Here is a 24541-nt window from a genome sequence, read left to right as displayed (position 1 = left end):
TGTGTGCTAGAAGCACTACATCATCCGCATACAACAAAATCATGATTACCGCATTGCAAATAGTGACCTCTTCAATGCCTTCTTCTTGCATAAAGTCAAGTACCATTTGTTCCAATTGATCAATGCATAGACCAAAGAGAGTTCGTGACAACGGACATCCTTGTTTAACCCCAATAATGCTTACAAAAAAAATTGAAATTCCTCTTCCCATGCGTAATTGACACATCACCTTCTCATAGATTCGAGAAACCGCAAGCCTAAACTCACTTGGCACTTGGGATTCTTCCATACTTCTCCACAAATTGTTACTTGGAATCATATCAAAGGCTTTCTTAAAGTCCACAAAACAACAATACAATCTCTTGCCTTTCAACCGACTTTCCTCCATGAGAACACGAAGAGTGGCAAGATGATCAATGGTGCTAAGGCATCGATGAAAACCCGCTTGTCCTTTTGCACGCTTTTTATTCTCTTCAACCCAATCACTCAATTTCATCTCCATTATGCACCCAAACAACTTTGCCATAAAAGATCCAATCATTATAGTCCGGTAGTTGTTTACATTCTTTACATCCCCTCCTCAACGTTTCCTTCACTTCGCATGAGAGATTTCCTACCTCCATGTGTATGGACAGAGACACGAAGAGAGAGAGAGAGAGAGAGAGAGAGAGAGAGAGAGAGAGAGAGAGAGAGAGGCCATGTCTCCTCTTACCTCTTCCACCTTCTATTTAACACTACCGCCCGTTGCTTTAAACTTTCATTTTTGAAGATATCATGTCTTGAATGCTCCTCTTCCTTTCCTTTTAAAGGATCGTAACATCTACTTGTTGGGAGCTCTTGACGAAATCCCTCGAATAAACTAGGCCAACATAGATCCCATGTAAGAACGGTAGATGATGAGCGCCTTACATAATAACTCATTGTCTCCGTTAGAATGTTTAAACTTAGGTGATGGTCACACGAAGCTTAGTTATCAACTAATTGAACTGATAACTAAGCCTCACTTTTGGTCACACGCAAGAATGAGCATTAAATAAATAACTATACCTACCTTTTGTAACTATGTCAATTTTGGCATAGTTGGGAGGTTGAATGAATAACCAAGCCTTGCTTCACTATGCAAGGGCTTAGTTATTTATTTAATTTAGGGGAAATTACCAAAATACCCCTCTAATTTGTGGAGATTCCCAAAATACCCTTCAAATGTCAAAAATTGTCAATATACCCCTCATATTTTGTCATAAATTCCCAAAATGCCCTTCAAATTTTCCAAAATTCCCAAAATACCCATGGTTGTGAGAGTAAATTTATCCAAAGATGGAAAAAATTGTAGCTTTTCATAAGAATACTGATTGTCTATGAATACAAGATACTAAAACTAGAATTTGACCTGGTTATGTAGGCTTTGAAGATGAATTGCTTCATTATTTTTAGACATAATTGTCTTTTTTTGAGAGGTAATTTGTGACAAATTACATGCTAAGCACTAAAAAAACGGATATCATTGTCAAAAAAGAATATAGATTAGGAAATCGTGAACAATCCAGCTAAAATAAACACAAGGGTATTTTGGGAATTTTTGAAATTTGAGGGATATTTTGGGAATTTCCACAAATTAGAGGGGTATTTTGGTAATTTTGCCTTTTAACTTAATACTATTTATGGGCATAGTTGGCTTATTTATCTATTACTGATAACTAAGCCTCGCTTGACCATAGCCTTAGCCCACACACTTCCAAATTTCAACTAGAACGAGAGGCCTATTAACGGTGGGGCTAATGGCATAGAGGAACTTTTTTAAAGTTTTGCGCTGACAGACGATGAGGTTAGATATAGGCTATAGTTTTTAAAAAATACCAGTGACGTGGTATTTTTTTAAACGTGAGCTGCTACAAGCGCTGGAAGTCGTCGCCATTTGGAGAAAGAGTAGGGCAGCACCGTCGTGAGCCCATCGCTCAGTTCACCCAGCTCGCGTGTACATGGAGAGAGAGAGAGAGAGAGAGAGAGAGAGAGAGAGAGAGAGAGAGAGAGAGAGAGAGAGAGAGAGAGAGAGAGAGAGAGAGAGATGCTCCAGGTAGCGAGGCTGCAAGCCAGAGGAGAGCGACCTTGCTCGCTGCTATGAGGCTGCAAGCCAGAGGAAGGAAGGAGAGAGAGAGAGAGAGAGAGAGAGAGAGAGAGAGAGAAAGAGAGAGACTCTTCGACTGGGAGAGAGAAATAGAGAGGAGGCATTTCTTGGGGGGCGGTTAACTTTTTCTAAGCCTTTCTATTTTAACAAGTGATAAAATCACAAGGCCTGCCTAAACATGAAACAAAGGAAGAATTTGAAAGTGAAACAGAAAACTTTAAGCTTGTGGAATAGCACTGTCATTACACATTAGAGTATTGGCTATATAGGAGAAGGAGAGAAGATAGTTAGAGGTTGAGTGTTTCTATGATTATAAGAAGAGTAAATGTGTCATTACACATTAGAATATTGACTATATAGGAGAAGGAGAGAAGATAGTTAGAGGTTGAGTGTTTCTATGATTATAAGAAGAGTAAATGTCTCACTTTCAGCAAGGGTAGGCTGAGTAAAGACAAGTGAGTGTTTCTATGATTATAAGAAGAGTAAATGTTAGAGGTTGAGTGTTTCTATGATTATAAGAAGAGTACATGTCTCACTTTCAGCAAGGGTAGGCTGAGTAAAGACAAGTGATGATAAGTGAGGTGTATTAGTATCAAGGAGAGATAAAGAAAAAAGCACTCCATTTTTATCTTTCAAGATTTTACATTTTTCAAGATATTTGAGTTGTGTTATTATGAATAAGTTAGTAGGAATAATAATCATTCATGGATATATCATATTCAAAATAATTAAATTTTAATCATAAAAAAGGTGGAAAAAATCATCCGAAAAAGAGTGGAAAAAAATAAAAAAGCATTTTAATTTTTTTGAAATATTATACACCTACTTTTCAGCACCACCTTGTTTAAAAAGTAAAACTTACACTAATAAACTCCAACATTAAAGTATAATGACAAGCCAGAGTTTTGTTTTTACCACTAATCCACACATAACCAACCACGTGACACAAAGCAAGGACAATGAATAAAATTAAGTTTCACATCATGTGAACTCATCCATAATACCTCCCACAAAGTTTCAAACATTAGTAGGGTTCGCCATAGCATCAATACAAAAAAAAAAAAGATCTTTTGATCCTGGGCACAAGGATTTAAATTCCGCTCCCATTAAAAATTTGGATTTTTCGATCATATAAGCTCAAAAAACAAAACCAAAAAATGGACATGAATCCATAATAGGTATGTATTACTCATCACAGCTAACACTACTGAATTTCATATCGTCTAATATCTAAAGCTTTTTCAATCTTCTCTCTTTTCATCTAAGGCATCTAAAGAAGTCGAGGAAACAAATGAGACATCATCGCAATTCTCCCTCGGACACAAGAAACCAAAGCATAGCAAAAAGATTTATTTGTTTTATTGCCTTGACCAGCAAAACAAATACGGTTATAGGCACACAAGCAAAAACTTGGCACACAACCAATCGGTTATATCTAACCCGACCCTATTCCACATCAACAGAATATGCAACATAAAGTCCTTTTGTTGCTCATTCTCAGCATATGCGACAAGTCCTAGAACGAAAGCAACAGTTTATATGGGGCGTGGGAGCAAGAAAGATCTTGGAGTCACTACTGCCAAAGGTACTCCTCACCATCACGAGGAGAAATGCACCACATGATCCCGCCCGAGCTCAGCACATGCCAACATCGAATGGTTGTCTACAATCTCCGAACCAGACTACAAACATCAGCCTACAAATTAGTACCAATAACCTAATGCGCATTCCAATAATCTGCAAATGTCATTCAAGCAAATGAAATGGAGAAGTGTTCTTCACTTTCATTGCGAGACAATGCACCATCGGGATCAAAGTACTACTTAGTTAACATGCCAAAGCACAAGAGATGAGCAAGAACAAAAATAGCGTTGTATACAACCTTCACATCATCCACACTGATCTAAATATATGGAAATAATCACAATGTCTCCAAGATAACATTCTCATACTGCATAAACAAAAAATATTGCCAACTTGACCCTCAATGAGAAGGTTCAATGCCACATCCCACTGTACGCACCAATAATCAAGACAAATGGGACGATGGACTAATACCCTGCTATACATAACTGCTTCATGAGTTTGCAGTGTAAGGTTTGCTATACAATAATAATAATGTATAAGGAAACGGGTGTGAAAGACATGGGAGAGCTTCTTCTTCTTTCCACTTAAGAGTACCTGGTAGTGAAAGGATTGCCATCAGAATCAACATCCTTTTCCTCCATTTCCAACGATGAGCAAACTGACAGCGACTCGAAAACATTATGAGTAATTCACCGACCTTGAGACCCTAGGAATGGAAAGCTTTTCAACTTAGCACACAAAACATGTCCCACACACACCTGGCTCACAGCTAGGACCACACCACCTGAGAGGCCAACACTCAACAGAGCAAAGCACATGGCCAAAAAGTTCCACCATGCAATCTCCAAACAAGGCTGCACAGTATGAAGGAAATACCAAACCTGTAGGATGTGGAGCCCTATCGCAATGCTTCATGACTTAAGCCTCGTTGTGTCGAGGCCAGGTGCAGATGACGAGATCACCTTGAGCAAGCTGATGATAGAGCGGGGGGTAGGAGGGGGAGGTGTTTTCTTCAAGCTGGTAATGTACTGCCTTGACATCGAGGTGAGGTCTCTCTTGCAAGAGATGCAACGCTCCTCCTTCCAGCAAGTTGGCCTCCCTCTGCCCTGCACACAACCACTCTGCACACAGCCGAGATCTCTCTCTCTCTCTCTCTCTCTCTCTCTCTCTCTCTCTCTCTCTCTCTCTCTCTCAGCTCCGCCATGGGTGACTCACGGGCTCCCTCAACAGCTCCTCTGTAGTCCCCAAGGGCAGCGCCCTTCCTCTCTAGCCGCGGCCTCCAGTCGACCACCTCATAGAACATCAGCTCGCAACCGTCCCCTTCATGGTGGAGATGAAGAACATCACGGGATCCCTGCACACAGCCGAGATCTCTCGATCTCTCTCTCTCTCTCTCTCTCTCAGCCCCGCCATGGGTGACTCACGGGCTCCCTCTCTCTCAGCCCCGCCATGAGTGACTCACGGGCTCCCTCAACAGCTCCTCTGTAGTCCCCAAGGGCAGCGCCCTTCCTGTCCAGCCGCGGCCTCCAGTCGACCACCTCATAGAACATCAGCTCGCAACCGTCCTCTTCAACTCAACCAATAGGTCTGGGTGAATGAGCTTCTCTCCTTCCGTAAGGAGGTCCTTCAGAGTGGTGACTATCGATCCAGCACTGTTGGCTTCCTCATTGTGCAGGCCTTGAAAGACAGCCCTTCTGCTTTTCACCTACAGCTCCATCATCAGAGCTGCAAAGCACAAAAATAACCTAAGCACACATATTATTACCTACACTAATTGCGTCTTCGACAGGAAAACCCCATCCACGCCGATTTAGGGTTATGCTACGCAGGGGGCAGAAAAACCATTACACAGTCACAAGCCGAGATCTCTCTCTCTCTCTCTCTCTCTCTCTCTCTCTCTCTCTCAACCCCGCCATGGGTGACTCATGCACAGAGAATGCAAGAGCTTGCAAACTTCAAAGCCGTAAAGAAGTGGAATGATGAGACTCCGCAACCCTAGACACGTGTTATCACTCTCTCCACAAATGATAAGCTCTACACATGGCCAATCCTTATCCCCACTTCTACCAACCTCCTAGGATACCCATCTTGTCTGGAGATCGGCCACATTCCCAACCACTTTAATCATACCAAATAGTGGTTCTTCATATAAACCCACAAAATGAACAAACCCACGTTCTTTTCATTAGAGGCAGCCCAAAATCTTTAATATTTCAACACTCGAGACATGTCATTATTAGAGTTACACACTCTTCATTTAAATGAGTACCCACTATCTTAATTCAACCAATCAACATTTTTGGCTTGAAAAAAATACTTAAAAATGCAACTCAATTATTTTTTCTATTTTAGTAAGCAAAAAGACATTGCATCACTATAACCTTTGCCCTTTGGGCAGGCCAAAAAATAGAAAGTCCTCTCCCACTCCAATTCTACAAATTGAAGGAGCACTCTGGGCTCAGCATTGACCAAGATTCTATACAAACACAACTCCATAATGTGGGTGCCCTATTTAACGGCGGGGCTATTAGAGGTCATTGACCGATGATATTGAGCACTGTACGCTGGACCTCTGCTGCGACCGGAAATAAGGAATCAGGATGTAACCGACGAGGAACCAGACATCTCTGACATCGTACGGCATAGCTAAATATTCTCTCTCCCAGACTCTCTCTCTCTCACAAGTCAAGGTGGAGACTTCGACGGGTGGGATTGGGCGATGGCATGGAGAGCACACCTACAAGCACCACCAAGCCAATCCTTAGAAGGCCACAAGCATGACATTAGCTGTGGGAGGCGCCATGCCCAGGCGTGCTCGAGTCCACAAGGTGAGGGCTATATTCGCAGCTCCTGCTTTGCCTCTTCTCTGCGGATCCATGCTCGCCTTGCTTGCCCTGGTAGCCCTCGTCAGCGGCCCTCTTCTTGACCTCGATAGTGCCTATCATTCTCCTGTTGCTCATGTAAGTAAAGGAAAACCTTCTGTGGATTGATGGTTGTGTTTATGTTCTCTTTCTGAAAGCTTCCTTTGTCTAGATGCTGGAGTCTCCTTCAGTTCTTTCCATATTGTCTCCTTCTCATGCTAGGAATGTGACGGTACGCCAATTTCCTTTCTATATCTAATAGATTTGCCGACGTGACAAGAAATGTGCATGTTAGCCAGGATGCGTTGTTTTGTGTCACTTCATAAATCTGTTTTCCTCGCCAGTAAAGGTCCGTCCCAAGTCTCCACAGGAATTTCATCACTTTGATTTCAAGCGTTGTAAAATTACATAGCAGGAATCATTGCCATATCTAGCGAAGGGCTCTCAATCGGAATTCACTCTCTGTCAGCATCGTATGAAATTGCTGTCTAAAGCTCATCATCTGGTTTAAGATTATTTGTGGCAAAACTATGCCTTGCTTGGCTTCTCTTGGTTGAGTTTTCCTCTAGCCAGCGTGTTTAAAGCTCATCATCTGGTTGAAGAATATTTGTGGCAAAACTTTGCCTTGCTTGACCTCACTTGGTCGAGTTTGTCTCTGGCCAGCGTGTCTACTCAAAACGGGCAACTGCTGAAGCTGTATGGGCATCAAAGCTAGCACCCTACTTTTATGGTTGCAGCTCCCCCAAGAGCCAATCTTCAAGTAAGTAGAAGATTAAGTGCTCTGTTTTCCACCAAAATTGGGTTATGAGTTCGAAATTCATTTCGTATCCTTTTGTTAGATTGAGGATGCTCATAAACATCAATTTAATACCCAGTAAATTTGGCAGGTTTGAGTGCAAGATATTCTGAAAAACAAAATGACAGGCGGTATTGCCTGAAAGTTTATTTATTTTGAAGGCTACATAACTTGAAATTTACATTGCCCTTTAAAGGAAGAATTTTGCTTTCAGGAGAGAGGGAAGAGTTGTGTGATCTTTGGATTCCATCCTTCTGGTTTACAAGTGTTCATTTATTTCCAAGCTTACATTGACCATTTAGGAATTTAGGTTTGTTGCTCGGGTTGTGTATGCTGGAGATGATACTTTGTGTTTGACTGGATAATGCTGAGAAGCTCTTATGGTTCATGAAGGTGTAAAGTTTGAGTGTTCCACTGGTCCTTAGGGGACTAGAACATAGTGATCTGTCGTGGATGTTGGCAGTCCAGCTCATGGAGAAGAGACCAAGTCCCTGCAGTTCTAGAAATTGGTTGACTCTCTAGGTAATTTGTGACAAAGGAGTGGGGTGGCTCCCTTCTTGTGCAGCACGCATTGCACAAGATTCAAGCAGCAGATTCGACATACACTTTTGGAATAGTCGCAGCTAAACCAAAACTCTCAGGGTTGCTCCTCCGGCTCCTTGTCCTTTGTCACTTGACCTTTGAAAGGTCTCAATAGACTCACATGAAATGCATTGTGAATCTTTCAAGTATCTGCCAACTTTAGGTGGAAGGATAGATCATTGATCCTTTCTAAAATCTGGAAGGGTCCATAGTGTTGCCCACTTAGCTTTAGGAAAAGCTTCTCCTTACCCTTCTTCTTCCTGAGGTGTGTCTTTAACCCAATCGACACCCAACCATCTTTCTTAAATTGCAAGTCGCGGTGATGCTTGTCTTCTGCCTTCTTATGCCGTTCTTGAGACTTTTGCGAAGCCTCCTCAACGTTGGCAGAAGTAGTTTGTACAAATGATGTGCCTAGAATATCTTGTCCTTGGTGTACAAGATATGCAGAACCTTCTTGCCACCCGCGACGATCTCAAATGTGGCTTCCCTGTTGATACAATTAATGGCAAATATTTCTCCCAGTGAGACTTATTTTAAGAGATAGAACACTTCAACAAGTCTTCCACTAAGTTGGTTATTTATGACTGTCCATCGGTCTACAGATGGAGAATTTAAATAAAGTACCCTGGACATACTGCGCTCCAAACAAACTTAAAATCTGGGGTCTTTTTTTGAAACACTAGCTTTAGACATTCCATGTAGTTGAAAAATGTGTGACAAAACAGCTTTGCCAAATGATTAGCCTTCATTGTCCTCTTCTCTAGTACAAAGTGAGTCCGCTTACTGAATTTATTTACGATAGTTCAAATGTCATCATGCCCACCTGGCAGCCCGAGTCTTGGGAATAAATCCATAGCTATAGTCTCTTATGGTCGGTCTGGAATAGGTACAGTGTAATATTTTTAGCTACGACTATATGTGAATAAAAATGATATTTGTGCACACAGAATAGATTTGTGAATCTATTGGTACCAATTAATAAGTTAATAGACGGGTAAATTTTCCGGTGCAATGTGTCATCTGGAAATTTATTGGTGCCCGGATAGTATGATAAGTAGCCGGACGTAGTGCTGAACACATCTGAATAAGCACATGAATAAGATGGTGTCCCTAGTTTGCTCACAAAAGTCACTATTTAACATTTTTACTATGGCCGCCCAAGAAATTGGCCAGCTGCATACAGTACAATACGTCTTGGTGGGAGCAGGTAGTTTGGGCCGGGAGGAGCATGGAAAAAGCAGGGAAAACTTGTTGCAAATGGGGTAGAGACTTCGCCTAACACTTATTTTTAAAGTCTTAAGGATTAAAAAGCTTATAAAAAAGTGGTTGGGTCAGTGTGAAAGGGGTCAAAGTTAATAACATAAAAAAAATGAACGCGTAGCATGGAGTTTTAGGAGACGAGCACGTCGGCTAATTTTCGAACTCTCTCTCTCTCTCTCTCTCTCTCTCTCTCTCTCTCTCTCTCCAAGTGCAAAGCCAGATGTAATAGACTTGGGCACTCCAAGTTGAGAATTTACCGCGAAACCACAAATAATCACCTCAAAACAGTTCACAGTTCACAATTGATTAGACACTGGCCCGACGGAGTTCGTGCCTAGAGATATTGGCCCCAAAGACCGGCGCCCCTTTCGGTATTTCTTTTTGTATTAATCTGCAACTCAAAGTACAAGCAAGTCGTCGGGACTCACTCTCAGACTCTGCGTCCAAATGCTCTGAGCAGTGAGAGCCCAGACTACAAATATGAAGGTTTTCAAGGGATGCTAAAAGCAGAGCCCCAAAAGCTTTAAAAACTGTCCATAAAAAACTGCCCCTAAAATAAAGCAAGGCTTAATAAAAATCTCTCTCTCTCTCTCTCTCTCTCTCTATCCTTGCGTAAATTAAAGTAGCAAAGCTGTGTAGACTTTTTATTTCAGGCCCTGCGTAGAAAAAGCCAGCCCAAAAGCTGTTCGCAAATTGGAGATCTGCCACGTGGCTGTTGCTCGCATTTTGCACCGCAATTTCCGGGTTTGCAGGACTGCATTTCTGCCACCATTGAGAAAGGATGTGTGTGAATCCGCTGCTCCCTTGCAGGCTACCACGTCACAGATTTGTGACATAACCCCCTCTTGAAAGCATTGTAATCGCACTCAATTACGCCTGCAAAACAGACAAAAGCCATAAATTGTCTTAGCAAACATTGACTATTAGTACCGACGCACTAGGAACACACATCTAGTATATGTACCAATCGACAGTCACATCACACGACATCAGAGGACATCACTAGACATCACAAGACATCACATGACAAATTACATTCAACATTCATTCGAATCTCAGACCATGATTTATCGGCAATGTAATTAGCAATCGCATCTAGATCCACTCAAGACCTCATAGATGCCCGATTGACTAATCCCTATTGCAACCATGTCTATCGAGATGATTCATACCAAAATGCTGCAGTCATTTCGTCTCAGTTCCTGCACTTAAACAAGTCAAGAACAAATCAGTTTCATATTATCCGGAATTCCATTTCATAAAATCATATAGTAGAATATTGTGAGCTCTCAGTATCTTTGAAGCTCAAAGAGACATAAATGACTCTAGTATTCAAAAATCGAGGCATCTGTTGACAAAGGAGCGGAGTAACTCCCCTCTTGTGCAAACCCACTGCACCAGATCTCCGATCAAGTTGAATTCGGGGTTCCATTTGGAGTAGACTATGCTAAACCAAAAGCTTCAAGGTAAAGTCTCACAATCTGAGGAGTACCTGCTAGGTCCTCCTCCTCCATCCACTTCGCATCCAATGCAGGATAGTTCTTGAATTTAACCAAGAACCGCCTTCTCACTTTACCCTTATTCGTTCTATCCTTATGTGCCAATATCTGTTCAGGACCAAGGATCTCCTCGTTTTCTTCCACTTCGGGTTGCTCATCAGGCTCCCCGTCTTTAGGCACATCACCTTTAAAAGGTTTCAAGAGACTCACATGAAATGCATTGTGAATCCTCCAAGTGTCGGGTAGTTTCAGTCGGAAGGAGACATCATTGATCTTTTGGGAGATCTGGAAAGGTTTGTAGTATCTCATACTAAGCTTTGGAAAAAGTGTCTCCTTTCCCTTTTTCTTTCGCAGGCTATGCCTTCTCAAAACGTAAGAGCACCCAATCATTCTTCTTTAATTTCAAATTGCGACAATGGCGATCTGCTGCCTTTTTCTGTCTTGCCTGAGATCTCTGCAAAGCCTCGCGGACCTTGGCAAAAGCCATGTCCAAGTAGCGCGTGTACTCATCAGCTTCAAAAATCTTATCTTTCGTGGGTAGGAAGGGTGGAACCTTCGTAGCACCTTCAATAATCTCAAATGGCTCCTTCCCCGTCGAAGAGTGTATCGTGTTATTGTACGCAAATTCCACCAAAGGTAGATACTTTTTCCATTGAGTCTTCTGATTCGAGATATAAGACTTCAATAAATCTAAAACCACTGAATTGGCAATCTCAGATTGCTCGTCAATCTGCGGGTGGAAAGATGACGAGAACTGCAACCGCGTGCCAATGTTCTCCCAAAATGCCTTCCAAAACAAACTCATAAATCTGGGGTCCCTGTCAGAGACAATCGTCTCAGGCATGCCATGTAATCTGAAAATCTGGGCCACAAACAATCTCGCTAAGTGATCCGGCTTGACTGTTTTCTTCACTGGAATGAAATGAGCCTGCTTGCTAAATCTGTCAATAATAGTCCAAATACCATCGTGACCACTCTGTGTTCTCGGGAGAGAAAAAATGAAATCCATTGCAATACTTTCCCAGGGGCGGGTGGGTATGGGCAAAGGCTGTAACAATCCCTGTGCTTTATGCTTGTCAAACTTGACCTTTTGGCATACCAAGCAACTGCGCACAAACTTGTCCACATCCTTCTTGAGTCTTGGCCAAAAGAAGTATCTCTCTACCCCTTTCAAGGTGGTAGCAATGCCCCGTAAAAGGCGGACAGTGGCATTCGATCATAACCTTTTCCCTCAATGGCTGTGTAACGCACAACATGGTTTTCCTCATCAAGTAGCCATCCCGAATGGAATATCCCGCTACTTTCTGAGGTTCAGACAATACCAAAACATCATTTCTCACTACTCCACCCAGGAGTAAATTACCAATTAATGAAACTAGTATTCAAAACCAGAGTCAAACTATTTAAATCGGCACCATACCATCCATTTCAAACAAATTTCAAACAATACCTCCTCAAACAGAGTCCAAAAGTATCTAACTACAAAACAACTCGAAAATTCATTCAGTTTTTTTGTTTGTATAGCCAAACTTTGAGGACAATTGGCTTGTCCTTCTGCATGAGGGTAATGGTTCGGTTCCTAATGTGGAGAATCGCATCATTCTTGTCATGCCAAGGCATGCCCAAGAGAACATCGCAATTGCCCAACTTCATAATATGGAAATCGGCTTTTCCATGATAATCTTCGATAGTCACTGGAAGAGCACCAATGAGCGGTACCACTTTCTGAGTTGGCCTCGTGACTAGCTCGGATTCTACTTCTTTACCCTCTGCATCATAATCAAAGTGCATCTGCTTTAAGAATTCTGGATGGATGAAGTTCTCATAAGCTCCGGGGTCAAAGAAAATAAGGGTGTTCAAGCCGTTGAATTTGCCATATATGGCGACATAATTCATTTGTACTTTCAAGGCGTATGCCATAGATATCAGGGACTAGTCCAATAGCGGGTCTAGCTCTCTTAGCTGGAGGTGGCCCTGGGGATCGTTTTGTCGAGGGAGCAGAACGTTGCTCTGTAGACGTCGAGGCTCGCTCAGGACATGTAGTGAATGTATGCCTTGTTTGAAAACATTCAAAGCATTGGGCTTCTTGTAAAAGAGTATCTCATTGATGCTGTGTCAGATGAGGCTTTTGAGGTTGGGTTTCTCGAGACTCCTGAGAATTTGTTCGTTGTTGCTGAGAGGTTTGATTGGTGGCCGGAGTTAATTCTGTGGAAAACTTCAACTTTCCCTTCATCAGTTTGTAGCCGACTGTGGCATGGTCCATAAGCTTTTGCATAGTTGAAACTTGCTTGGATAGGCAATATTCTTGCCATGGTGATGGTAATTTAATGGTGTATCGCTTGCATTGGGCCTCCAAGGGAATGAACCTAAAGAAGGACACCGGAAGGTACACATCGAGAAACCTTTGGTTATAGTCGTTCATGGTTTCTATGGCAAGCATTTTCAAGTTGCCCCACTTTGCCAAAATCCGGACTTCAAAGAGAGAAGTCATATAATTGCGTGCAAAGACTATCTTGAAAGCTTGCCAAGTCCTTGGAGCATGCGGTTGTTTCGCGATTGAACTCCACCAGTTCATTGCATTATCTTTAAGAAATCCCGCTGCACGAGAAATCTTGGATTCTTATCTATAGTTCGCCAAAGCATAGATGTTGTCGAATTGTTGTAGGAACTGCAATGCTTTCTTCCGATCTTTCACCCCGGAAAAAGTGGAAACTTTGACAGTCGTGCCGCCATTCTTAAAATCTTTCGGTTGGTTAGGCGCGTATTTCGGTATGGATAATAAGGGTATCCATATGGGTTCCAACCATTGTAGCCTGGTGGCGGTGGTGGTGGGGGCAAAGGCGGTGGCAAAGGATTAGGGTTAGATGGCTGCACCCATATTCCTGAAGACTCCCCTAATCGGAATAGATGGCTGGGAACGTTGCCGGTTGGAAGCTCTCGTACTTTCTGGTGGCGGAGGAGGAGGTACCACTTGGGGCATCAGAGGGGGTAACATGTAATTCAAAAACTGTTGAAAACTTTGCAGCATCGGAAGATTCTATTGAGGATGCCACGAAAGAATGCCGTGAAGCTCGTCGAGGAGAAACTGCAAGTATTCTGCTGAATCCATGAACGCCATGTCTTGGGTTCTTTATATGGCTTATGCCCTGTAAGACAGAACGATGAAGACGGGAGCGCACCCGATGTGCGAGGAAGGGTGGCAGTGGCTAATAAGTCCGCGGTTGGGACACAAAGATTCTTCAAATAAAATTCCAGTAGACTTTGGAAGCGCCGGTTTGCTGTGTCTGCTCTTCGATGGGATCAGTATGCTTTAAAAAAAGTACATGCCTAAAGCTTTGTTACCACTGTCACGAGACGAGCACCACGCGCCAATAGAAAAGAACAGATTGAATAGACTTTTAACACTTCAATAACAACTGAATTGAAAGGGGGACATCACACGCGACACGGAGTGGCGGAATTCCACCCCAGAGAGTACTGGCCCCAAACCTTGGCGCCCCTTTCGGTATTTCTTTATATTACTTGAACTCAGTATAATGCCGGTACTCGTGCTCTGCACCTTCACATTGAAGCGTGTCAGAGACTGAGCCCTCTGCACATATTTAAAGGCCCTTGGTCTCAAAAGCAGTTACATAAAAAGCACTAAACTCAAAAGCATCTGGTTTAAAAGCGTTGCACTGAAAAAGCTGCCAGCGTGTTTTACGGAAATTCGTACAGGCTGCCACGTCAACACAGTCAGCGCAATTGCAGAATTCTGTACTGTTTGCCACATCATCAACTTTGACACAAGAAATTGTGTGCGTGCTGGTCCTGCTTTATTTTGAGTCACTTGGGCCCCATCGCAGTTGTTGGGCCCCATCTCACGGGGTCCCATAAGTTGGTGGGAACTTCTACTGGTTCTTCTTCTTCTGCTGATGGTTGGCTTCGTTCTTCAGTGAATTGACATGTCTGCAGTTTGTGACATTTTGCCCCACCCTTTCCCCACCCTAAACCTCCTCCTTTTCTATTGATCTCTCGCCTGTGATGTTTTTTGTTTTCTATTTTCTTTCTCACGCAAGCTTTTTCTTTCGTTTGCCTTTCTTGTTTGCTTGCTCTGTGTTGTGCATACTTGTGATTTCTTTTCTTTGTGTGTGCTGGGTGTTTTGTTTGCTTGCTATGCATGTGTCTACTTGTCTGCTTGTGGGTGGTGTGTGTGTGTGGATGATTGCGTGATGTCTGCTTTTGCCTGCTCTTTTGTTTAATTCTCTTGTTTTTGATCACTAGGCTGAGGTGTTTAGGGGTTGGGTGGTCAAGGAAGGCTGTATGGTTGAGCCCTTAGCCTCTTCTACAGCTTGTTCCATCCTTTGTCTTTGCTTATGCAGGTTGCTGAGAGTTTGTGAGGCTCTCTCTCTCCCAGAGTTTTGATGCAAGGTTTTTGGCGGTGATGGTGCTTATTCTGCTTGGATGCACCGTTGCTTACGGCCTTGGAGACGTGGAGCTGTGATGGCTGTGAGGCTCTCTCTCTCCTGGAGTTTTGATGCAAAGTTTTTGGCGGTGGTGGTGCTTATTCTACTTGGATACACCGTTGCTTACGGCCTTGGAGACCTGGAGCTGGCTTTAGGAGATTCTTTTGAGTTTTCGGCCTGATTGTAGTGTTTCTTCTTCAACTCTCTGCAACCTTCTTCCCTTACTTCCCTGCTCCTCGCATTTGTCGTATCAGCCATCTTTTGTAACTTGTATCATTGGTAGTTTTTCCCCTATAGTGCGTGGATGCTGAATAGCTCGGGGTTTTTTTCACTATCAGATCCATTATATTCTGTGTGCCTTCGGGCTGATGATGTCACAAATTGTTGACATGTCAAGCCACTGAAGAACAGAGCCAACCTAGAGATCTCGGCTGAGGGGCCTAAACCCTAAGAAGTAGCAGCAGCAGCAGCAGCAGAAGAAGAAGTCCTATCAACTTATGGGACCCCGTCCAATGGGGCCCAAGTGACATAAAGGCGTTAAAATTAAAGCAAGGCCCCCCACACACACGCGTAGAAAACCTGATGATGTGGTAGCAGCCTGTATGGATTTCCGCAATCTGCGCTAACATGCTGACGTGGTAGTATGTACGGAATTTCGCGTTTCTCGTTGACTGTTGATGTGGCACATGTACGGATTTCCGCAAAACGCGCTGGCAGCTTTTGGGCGCTAGTGCTTTTGGGGCCAGATGATTTTGAGTTTGTCTGCTTATCATGTAACTTCTTTTTAAGGCCAAGGGCCTTTATTTATGTGCAGAGGGCTCATTCTCTGGCACACTTCAGTACGGAGGTGCAGAAGGTGGAGTTCTGGCATTGTATTGAGTTCAAGCATTATAAATATATACCGAAAGGGGCGCCAAGGTTTGGGGCGAGTGCTCTCTGGGGTGGAACTCCACCTCGTGTGTCATGCATCTCTTTCAATTTAGTTGTTATTTGAAGTGCTTAAAGTTGTTCAATTTGTTCTTTTCCGTTGGCATGTGGTGCTCGTCTTGTGACAGTGGTATCTGAGCTTCAGGCGTGTGCTTTTCTGAAAGCATACCGATTCTACCAAAGAGCAGACAACAAGATGGCGTGAATTTTATATAAAGAATCTTCGTGTCCAGACCCTGGACTAAGTAGCCACTCCCACCCTTACTTCATCGTACATCGGGTGCGCTCCCGTCTTCATCGCTTTGTGCTACAGGGCATAAGCCATAAAGATCACTTGCAAAGAAGGATCAAGGATTGTTTTCAAGCCGTTGTTTTTCTCAGAGGCAGTGCCATGCAGTGGTGGATGTTTATAGCTACCAAGCCGTACACTCCAAGGACTTGGCAAGCTTTCAAGAAAATTTTTGCCCAAGGTTACATGCCTTCAAACATCTTTTTTCGGATTGCGGCTTCTGGCAAAGTGGGGTATCTTGAAATGCTTGCCACAGAAACCCTAGCATATTAAAACTTGAAATTTCTCGACATCTCTCAGTAGGTGTCTCTTCTCGAGTTGCTAACCTTGGAGGTCCAGTGTGATTGCTATGTCTTGGGACTACCATCACTGCTAGAGAAACACTGTCTGTCCAACAGCTCATGGACCATGTTGTGGTCAGCTACGACCTTATGGAAGAAATCTAATCCTAATCTTGGTGCAGGTTTCAGGGTGGAAAGTCAGTCGACTTTTCGAGCTCGATTGATGTCGAGATTGCTTTTTAAGTTTGAGTTCTGTTTGAGAACTTGTTGGTGATCCTGTTTGGAATTTGTTTGAAATGGATGGTATCCGTTTTGAACCTGTCTTGGTGTCGATTTGAATTGTTTGACTGTGGTTTAATACTAGTTTCAATATTTGGTGATGTTTACTACCGGGTGTAGTAGTGAGAAATGATGTTTGAGAATGTTTGTTCATACTCATGGCCTGGACACTCGTGGTTATTTGCGAGGAGAGTATTAAATGTTTGAAAAGTTTTATTTTTACTCATGGCCCGGACGTGGATGGTTATTACGAGGGGAGTACTAAGAAGTCTGAGCAGTGGTTACTCTCAACACCTCCAAACGACGCAGGGTGCAGTCTGAGGGGCGTTTGGTTGTAAAAGGCCTCTATGTCTCCTGGCTCGGACCTTTTTAGGTTATTTGGGAGGAGTGATGAGGGAGTCATTGAATATCTCCCAGCCCGGACCTTGTTAGGTTATGTGGGAGGAGATCGGCGACTTTATGTTTCTATGTCTTGTAACGTGCATATGTGAGCATTTGTGTTGCATTGTGATGTGTCAACCATTGAATATTCCTTATTGGATGAGATACTTCTGGGAAGTCAACGACCCAAGATATCAAGAGTTCCGATCTGGAATGAGACTTCTTATTAGATGAGATAATTTTGGGAAACCAACGACCCAAGATATCAAGAGCTCAGATTTGGAATGAGAAAACTGATTGTCCCTCGGAATTTAATGAGCTAACTTGAGTTGTTTTGCAGATATGCTGTAATCGGAAGCGATTACTTTCTTTTAAGAAGGGGAGATCTCACAAATTGCTGACGTGTCAAGCCACTGAATAACGGAGCCAACCTACAGATAATGGAGCCCACTGAATAACGGAGCCCCCCCCCCCCCCCCCCCCCCCCCCCCCCCCCCCCCCCCCCCCCCCCCCCCCCACGCGCACGCGCACGCCGCGCGCACACATAGAACTTGATGAGGTGGCAGCAGCTTGTACGGATTTTTGCAATCTACGCTGACATGTTGACGTGGCAATATGTACGGAATTCCGTTGATTGTTGACGCGCCACCTGTAGGGGTTTCCACAAAACGAGCTGGCAGCTTTTGGGCGCTAGTGCTTTTGGGCCAGATGGTTTTGAGTTTGACTACTTTTCATGTAACTGCTTTTCAAGGCCAAGGGCCTTGAAATATGTGCAGAGGGCTCATTCTAGTATGAAGGTGCAGAGGGTGGTGGAGTACTCGGTACCGGCATTGTACCGAGTTCAAGCAATTTAAAGAAATACCGAAAGGGGTGCCAAGGTTTGGGGCCAGTGCTCTCTGGGGTGGAACTCGGCCACTCCCCATCTCGTGTGTCATGCATCTCTTTCAGTTCAGTTGTTATTTGAAGTGCTTAAGTTGTTTAGTCTGTTCTTTTCCATTGGTATGATGGTGCCCGTCCCGTGACTGATGTAATACCTTCTTGCTTGTTATTTGGTTACATAATACAAAAGGGTATCAAGCCCCCTTCTTTATATATATATATATATATATATATATATATATATATATATATAGAGAGAGAGAGAGAGAGAGAGAGAGAGAGAGAGAGAGAGAGAGAGAGAGAGAGAGAGCAGAAGATAGTAGAGGTAGACATGAGGCAGGCCTCCTTGGCCTTTATGACACATTTGTAAATATGTAACATATTTCCACACACACACACACACACACACACACACACACACACACACACACACAGAGAGAGAGAGAGAGAGAGAGAGAGAGAGAGAGAGAGAGAGAGAGAGAGAGAGAGAGAGAGAGAGAAATGTTATATTAACGTCTTCAAAATCTGTTACAAAACAATGAATCTGATACCATGTTTGGGTATAAAAGAACTAAAAGAAAAATGCTACTACTACTAGAATCCATTCTCATTTGCACTCTGGATGTCGAGAGAGTATGGCTCGAATCCTCTGCTGTAGTCTCCGTCGATGTTGTGTAGCCCCTCTCCTCAATCGTGGCCGTCTGGATCTCCGTAGCTCCAGTGCTCGGTCGATGAGAGTGCCTGTAGTGGTCGAATGAGTGTGGGCCGAGCTCTGCAGTGATAGTTGCTCCTCTGGCTGTCCCATATCTAGTGAAAAGAAATCTGTAATCTGTCTCTGGAACTGTCTCTCTCTAGCTCTCCCAAGTAAAGTGTGTCTATATCTGTGTAACTCAAGTAGATATAGCCCAAGACATCTCTGATCCTTATAACTCATGACCCAGAGAAAGGACCGAAACCTCTCTGAATAAGCAGTGGAAATGGCCCCAAATCTCATAGTTAACTGCGCAATGACATATGTAATGTAGCTCTGTCTCTGGCTCTAGCTGGCATAAGCGGCATATCCTGCTGTCTGCTGGTATCCCTCTGAATCTACCAGTCTCAATCTCGAGCTGATGTGAGGATGTGCGTATCTGACCAATGGCAAACCGCAAACCATGAGACATATGTGTGTCCATGTAGCTGGGTCGAATCACAAACCCATCTCTTGTGAGGTGGAGAAGTTGCTCTCTATAGAAAGCCATCTTCGTGCCCAACTCTTGTGGCGGCTCTATCCATGTCCTCCTGGTATCCAGCTGGATCAGGTCCTGACTAATGAGTCTAGTAATCTCCACCCGTGTAAGAGACATCGAGGGTGTCTGAAGAGAGTACTGGAAAAGGGGCAGCCTGTCCATGGTGAAGCCATGCATTTGAAACCATGACGTCATCTGTGCATACCAGCATGAAGTGTCCCCCTGAAGAGCTAACGGTCTGGAAGACTCAAGGGCCAGTCTAGCAAATCTGTCTCTAGTAGTATCTCACAAGCTGTGCACTAAGGAGACTGATCTAGTAAGCGCCTCAATCTCCATAGGAGGGGCAGCTAGCTCTGCTCGAATGATAGCGTGGGGTACACAGGTCTTGGCTTTGATTAGTCGAGAGATCATAGATACCAAGGGCCTCTCCATACGTCTCCAACGATCCTGGCCTATAGAAGGTCCACCCCATACAACATAGCTGAGAAGAAGAAGAAGAAGAAGAAGAAGAAGAAGAGAGTTTTAACGTCGTAGGAAACCATCCTAAGAGACCTTAAAGATATATTTGACGAGGAGAGTTGAACTCAAGACCTGTTATTCAAGAGGGAAATGGCATAACCAATCTACCACACTTTAGAGAGAGAGAGAGAGAGAGAGAGAGAGGGCCAAACAGATCATGTAAGGTTTTGAAAAATTCTATTTGTTTGAATCATATTTGTATGAATGATACTATGAACGTATTCTTGAATGAGGTATAAGATTTCATTGTATGCTGGATAAGTGTATGCAAACGAGAATTGAGTACATCTGATAGACCTCTAGCAACTGTTTAGTCGTTCTCTGGATGCTGGAACTTGGCAGCATGTTGCTATGATTGACCAAACAAGTACCTTGGCAAGTATCACTTGTTGGGGTTACGGATAACTTGATCATCATGATGATAGTCAGGTTTCTAGCCACTGACATCTTGATGTCTCCGAGCTTTCAGGACAGCTATCAAAAGTTCAATCGAATGGTTATCTGTTAATCCAGACAAGTGGAGGACTCAATCAGCAGAGGACTGGGGTAGGTTTTTCTTTCAGTTCTGTTTTTGACGGCAGCATCATGACATCTTGTTGATGGCTACTTCCATCATGAGCTGATACATAGGTTCTTCTTCCCGCCATGAGTACACAGATTATTGATGCAGTGGTCGTTGCTCGAATTTTGAATGTGACCTTGGTAGTTCCTCAATTAGATCACAAATCATTTTGGAAAGATAGTAGGTACTATCTGGGTGTTTTTTTATGAATTATAGACGGTAATCATGAAGCAAGCTCCTTTTCATCATGCCCCTCCCAAAGCGTGGCTTTGCAGGCCCTTATTGACAGGCAGTTTCTTTTTGTCCAGCAACTTCAGTGATATTTTTTATGAAGACTGGTTTATCAATACTCTTGCACAAGATGTGAAGATTATCAAGGAATTGCCACCAAAGTTCAACAATAAGGTTTACTCCATGCGTGTTCCTAGGAGGTGTAAGCCGGAGTATTTTCTTTCCAAAATCCTACCCATCTTACGAAAAAAGAAGGTTCCTTTTGAGTTGCTTGTCACTTTTCCATCGTCTTAAATATGGAAGGGCTCTAATTGTTAGACTAACCCACTTCTGCAGGCCGTTCGTCTTGGAAAGTTTGACTATAGACTCTCCAACAGGCTTGAAGAGGATCTGCAAAAGCTTCGCTGCCGTGTGAACTATCATGCTCTTCGTTTCACACCCGATGTAGAGACAATGGGCCAGAGATTAGTAGAGAGACTAAGGCAAAATAGTGGTAGATACATTGCTCTTCATTTGAGGTATAGACATTAATTTAAGCTTTTTGCTCAAGATTTAGAAGCTTTTGCATCAAAGTTTAAACTCTGGTTAAAAATTCTTTTATCAGTTGAGTTGATTCATTATAATTTACATTGTAGGGTGATTCCTGATAATGCTGTAGTGCACATATGTAGGGTGATCTGTTGAATTGCTCATTGAATTTGCAGGTTTGAGCCTGACATGTTAGCCTTTTCTGGCTGCTACTATGGAGGTGGAGAGAGAGAAATAAGGGAGTTGGGTATGATGCGAAAACGCTGGAAAACACTACATGTATGTGCATGATTCACAACTTATGCATGCTTTAAGAAGTTTCTCTTAAAGACACATTAATGATTTAAAAACCAAACAGAAACGGAATCCTGATAAAGAAAGAAGAAATGGAAAGTGCCCTCTCACTCCTGAAGAAGTAGGAGTTATGTTAAAGGCTTTGGGATTCCAAAGTGATTCTCATCTTTATGTGGCTTCGGGAGACGTTTATGGTGGGGACAGCACATTAGCTCCTTTGAAGAAAATGTTTCCCAACTATGACACAAAAGAAACTCTAGCTTTGGATGGAGAGCTGGAGCCTTTCACTCAGTACTCATCACGGATGGCAGCTATTGATTATATTGTATGTGATGAAAGCAATGTCTTCATCACCAATAACAATGGAAATATGGCTCGCATCCTTGCAGGCCGTAGGTAATATTCTCAGTGTCTCATTTGTCTGGTTCAGTCAGTGATGTTTGACACATTAACAATACTTGGACACCTATTGATTTTGCAAGCATATGATACTGTATAGGCGTTACTTCGGTCATAAACGAACAGTCCGACCCAACTCAAAGAGATTGGGTTCTCTTTTTCTAGCTAAACCCAATATGACGTGGAATATGTTCGCATTGAAGCTACGGAAGGTGCAACGAGGTTTTATGGGAGAGCCCAAAGAAATGCGACCAGGCAGGGGGCAGTTTTTTGAAAACCCATCTGCTTGTATATGTGAAAAGTCAAATGTGAAAGAGAACATAAAAGTTTTGCAACAGCAAGAAGACATGTTAGATGATCACGAGGAGGATGGAGAGCAGCCTTTGAGCTTTTTAAATGGATCTGAAGATGAAGATGATGACTTGGATGTGGATCCTGATCTGGAGGACATCACCTTCATGCAGGAAGAAGACATGGATAGGGAAGATGATGAGCTTGGAGTTGCTGATGGTGGAGATGCAAGGAATATTACTTCTCAGCAAGAGTAAAATGTGGTGCAGTCATCTTCGCGACTTACAGCCTACAGGCTGCATTTTAGCTTGCATCCTCAAATTGGTGATTCCATAGGCCTATCATAGATGTGCTGCTAGCAGGGTGTTGATAATGGCAGATATCCAAGATAATTTTCCCAAAGCAGATCATTCTACAGATGCGGACTTGGGTTCCGTTTTAATGTGACATTTACAGCTCAAACTTCCAAGTAGAGAAAGATACGGACTAGGAAATTTATGAAATTATACAGTTGTAGCCATGCTTTTATTCATGGGCCATTTGTGGTTCTGCAACGAAGCCATTCTTTTCTTCTTTTCACATCAGCGTGTAACTATGGGTAACCCAAGGTACCCCTTTTTGTATAACTTGGAATTCACTAGTGTTTTGCATGCTGCCCTGCTTGAAGTCAGCGAAATACACACGAGAATTTTGCGAGGGGAAATCAAGGAAGTACATCTTCATAATTTCTGAATGCCTGTTAAAGATGCTACAAGTTCTCTTGTGTTGAAGTTTGTGGGCAATAATGGCTGTCAGCTACTTAATTTGCTAGAGTCGTGCTGTTAACCTGTTGGAATAAGTGACTGCACCAACTGAAGATTGATGTGATAAGTTGTCAAATGTGGTAGGGAGCTGGGAAACCTCTCTCTCATGCTGTGTCTCCCTGCCTGGCTAAATGTTGATAGGACTCAAGTGCAAGGTGGGCGTATCTGTCTCTGGGAAGTTCCCACAAGCGGGGTGTGGGGAGATGACGTCATGGTTCTAGGCACATGGATTCAGTATAGACAGATGGCCCCCCTTCCAGTACTCACTGGATGCACCCTCTCTGACTCTGACACAGTCCGAGACCACCAGGCTCATCCGCCAGGACCCGACTCAGCTAGACATCAGGAGGGCATGGGTATAGCCAGCAGAGGAGCTGGGCACGAAGTTAGCTTTCTACAGAGAGCATCTTCTCCAGCTTACGGCGAACGGTTTTGTGACGAGGCCTAGATACATGGACACCCACTTGTCTCATGGGATACGGTGTGCTATTGGCCAGATACGCACATCTTCACACCAATTGCGGATCGAGACTGGGAGATACAGCGGAGTGCCAGCAGAGGCCAGGACATGCACCCTGTGTGACATGGAGCTTGAGACAGAGATACACTACACATGCCACTGCCCCGTCTACTACGAGATACGAGGCCGCTTCCACTGCTTGTTTAGAGAGGGCTTTTGAACATTCTTTAGAGCCATGAAGTACAAGGATCAAAGATGCCTGGGTTTGTTTCTGCTCGAGCTGCGCAGACACAGAGAGCCTGATGAGAGGAGAGGCTAGCCAGTCTCAGAGACACATCATAGACTTCTTTAGAGGCACACTGATGGATTGAGCGACGACTGAGTTGGGGAGACCGAGACGCCCACGATTGCGGAGGACTACACAGCATCGACAGAGGCTACATCAGAGGTTTCGGTTCACTTTGGCCCGATATGCACGACGCGTGGTCAGACTGCTGTCATTGGAGGGGATTAATGAGATCTGTCTGCCAGCGACCAATGCTGGATCTCTTGTGACTTGTGATTTAGCTACCCCAGCTAGCTGCTTACTTCACGCCTACCAGCTTAGGACCCCATAGTACTTTTATTTTATCATTTTATCATTTTGTCATTTCATTTTGTTACTCTGACTTTGTATCAGATTCACCACATTGTAACATTGTAACGCTCTGGTCTTATAGGTCATTTTGGCTTTTTGAAGACGTTAATATAACATTTATAACATCTCTCTCTCTCTCTCTCTCTCTCTCTCTCTCTCTCTCAAAATTAGTACAAAATTAAATACAACTGGCCCGAAGGCCATAGGCAAGAGAAGAGCTGATGAGCTGATACAAATTGAACACTGGATACAGCGTCAAGGGGAAAGCCTCTCTTTAAGAGGGTAAAAGGTGCCCTTGCAACCTAACAGAAGGTAAGGACGAGGGAGCTCATGATATCTTTCGAAATGTATACCCTCAGTTCTGACATCGAAGACATGAACAACTCCAAGCAATGCA

The 24541-nt window shown here is 43.4% G+C and overlaps 1 protein-coding gene and 1 pseudogene across 1 annotated transcript; one reads left to right on the top strand and one right to left on the bottom strand.

Moving 5' to 3' along the window:
• Positions 1-4187: 4187 nt before the first annotated feature.
• Positions 4188-5628, bottom strand: LOC147445200 (uncharacterized; annotated as a pseudogene).
• Positions 5629-6229: 601 nt separating this feature from the next.
• On the top strand, positions 6230-23007 carry LOC147445199 (protein ROOT HAIR SPECIFIC 17-like). Its single transcript, XM_086524750.1, has 10 exons — positions 6230-6672; positions 6746-6805; positions 7237-7333; positions 20409-20485; positions 20597-20685; positions 20810-20987; positions 21069-21250; positions 21437-21539; positions 21619-21950; positions 22054-23007. The coding sequence occupies exons 1-10, from the start codon at positions 6490-6492 to the stop codon at positions 22499-22501; spliced, it is 1749 nt and encodes a 582-aa protein (XP_086380876.1). The 5' UTR covers positions 6230-6489; the 3' UTR covers positions 22502-23007.
• Positions 23008-24541: the final 1534 nt, after the last annotated feature.

This window comes from Adiantum capillus-veneris, chromosome 12 (assembly GCF_014529385.1).
Source record: "Adiantum capillus-veneris isolate H3 chromosome 12, ASM1452938v2, whole genome shotgun sequence".
NCBI lineage: Eukaryota > Viridiplantae > Streptophyta > Polypodiopsida > Polypodiales > Pteridaceae > Adiantum > Adiantum capillus-veneris.
Note: the sequence above shows the minus strand (reverse complement) of the source record. Positions and strands in the feature narration are given on the sequence as shown.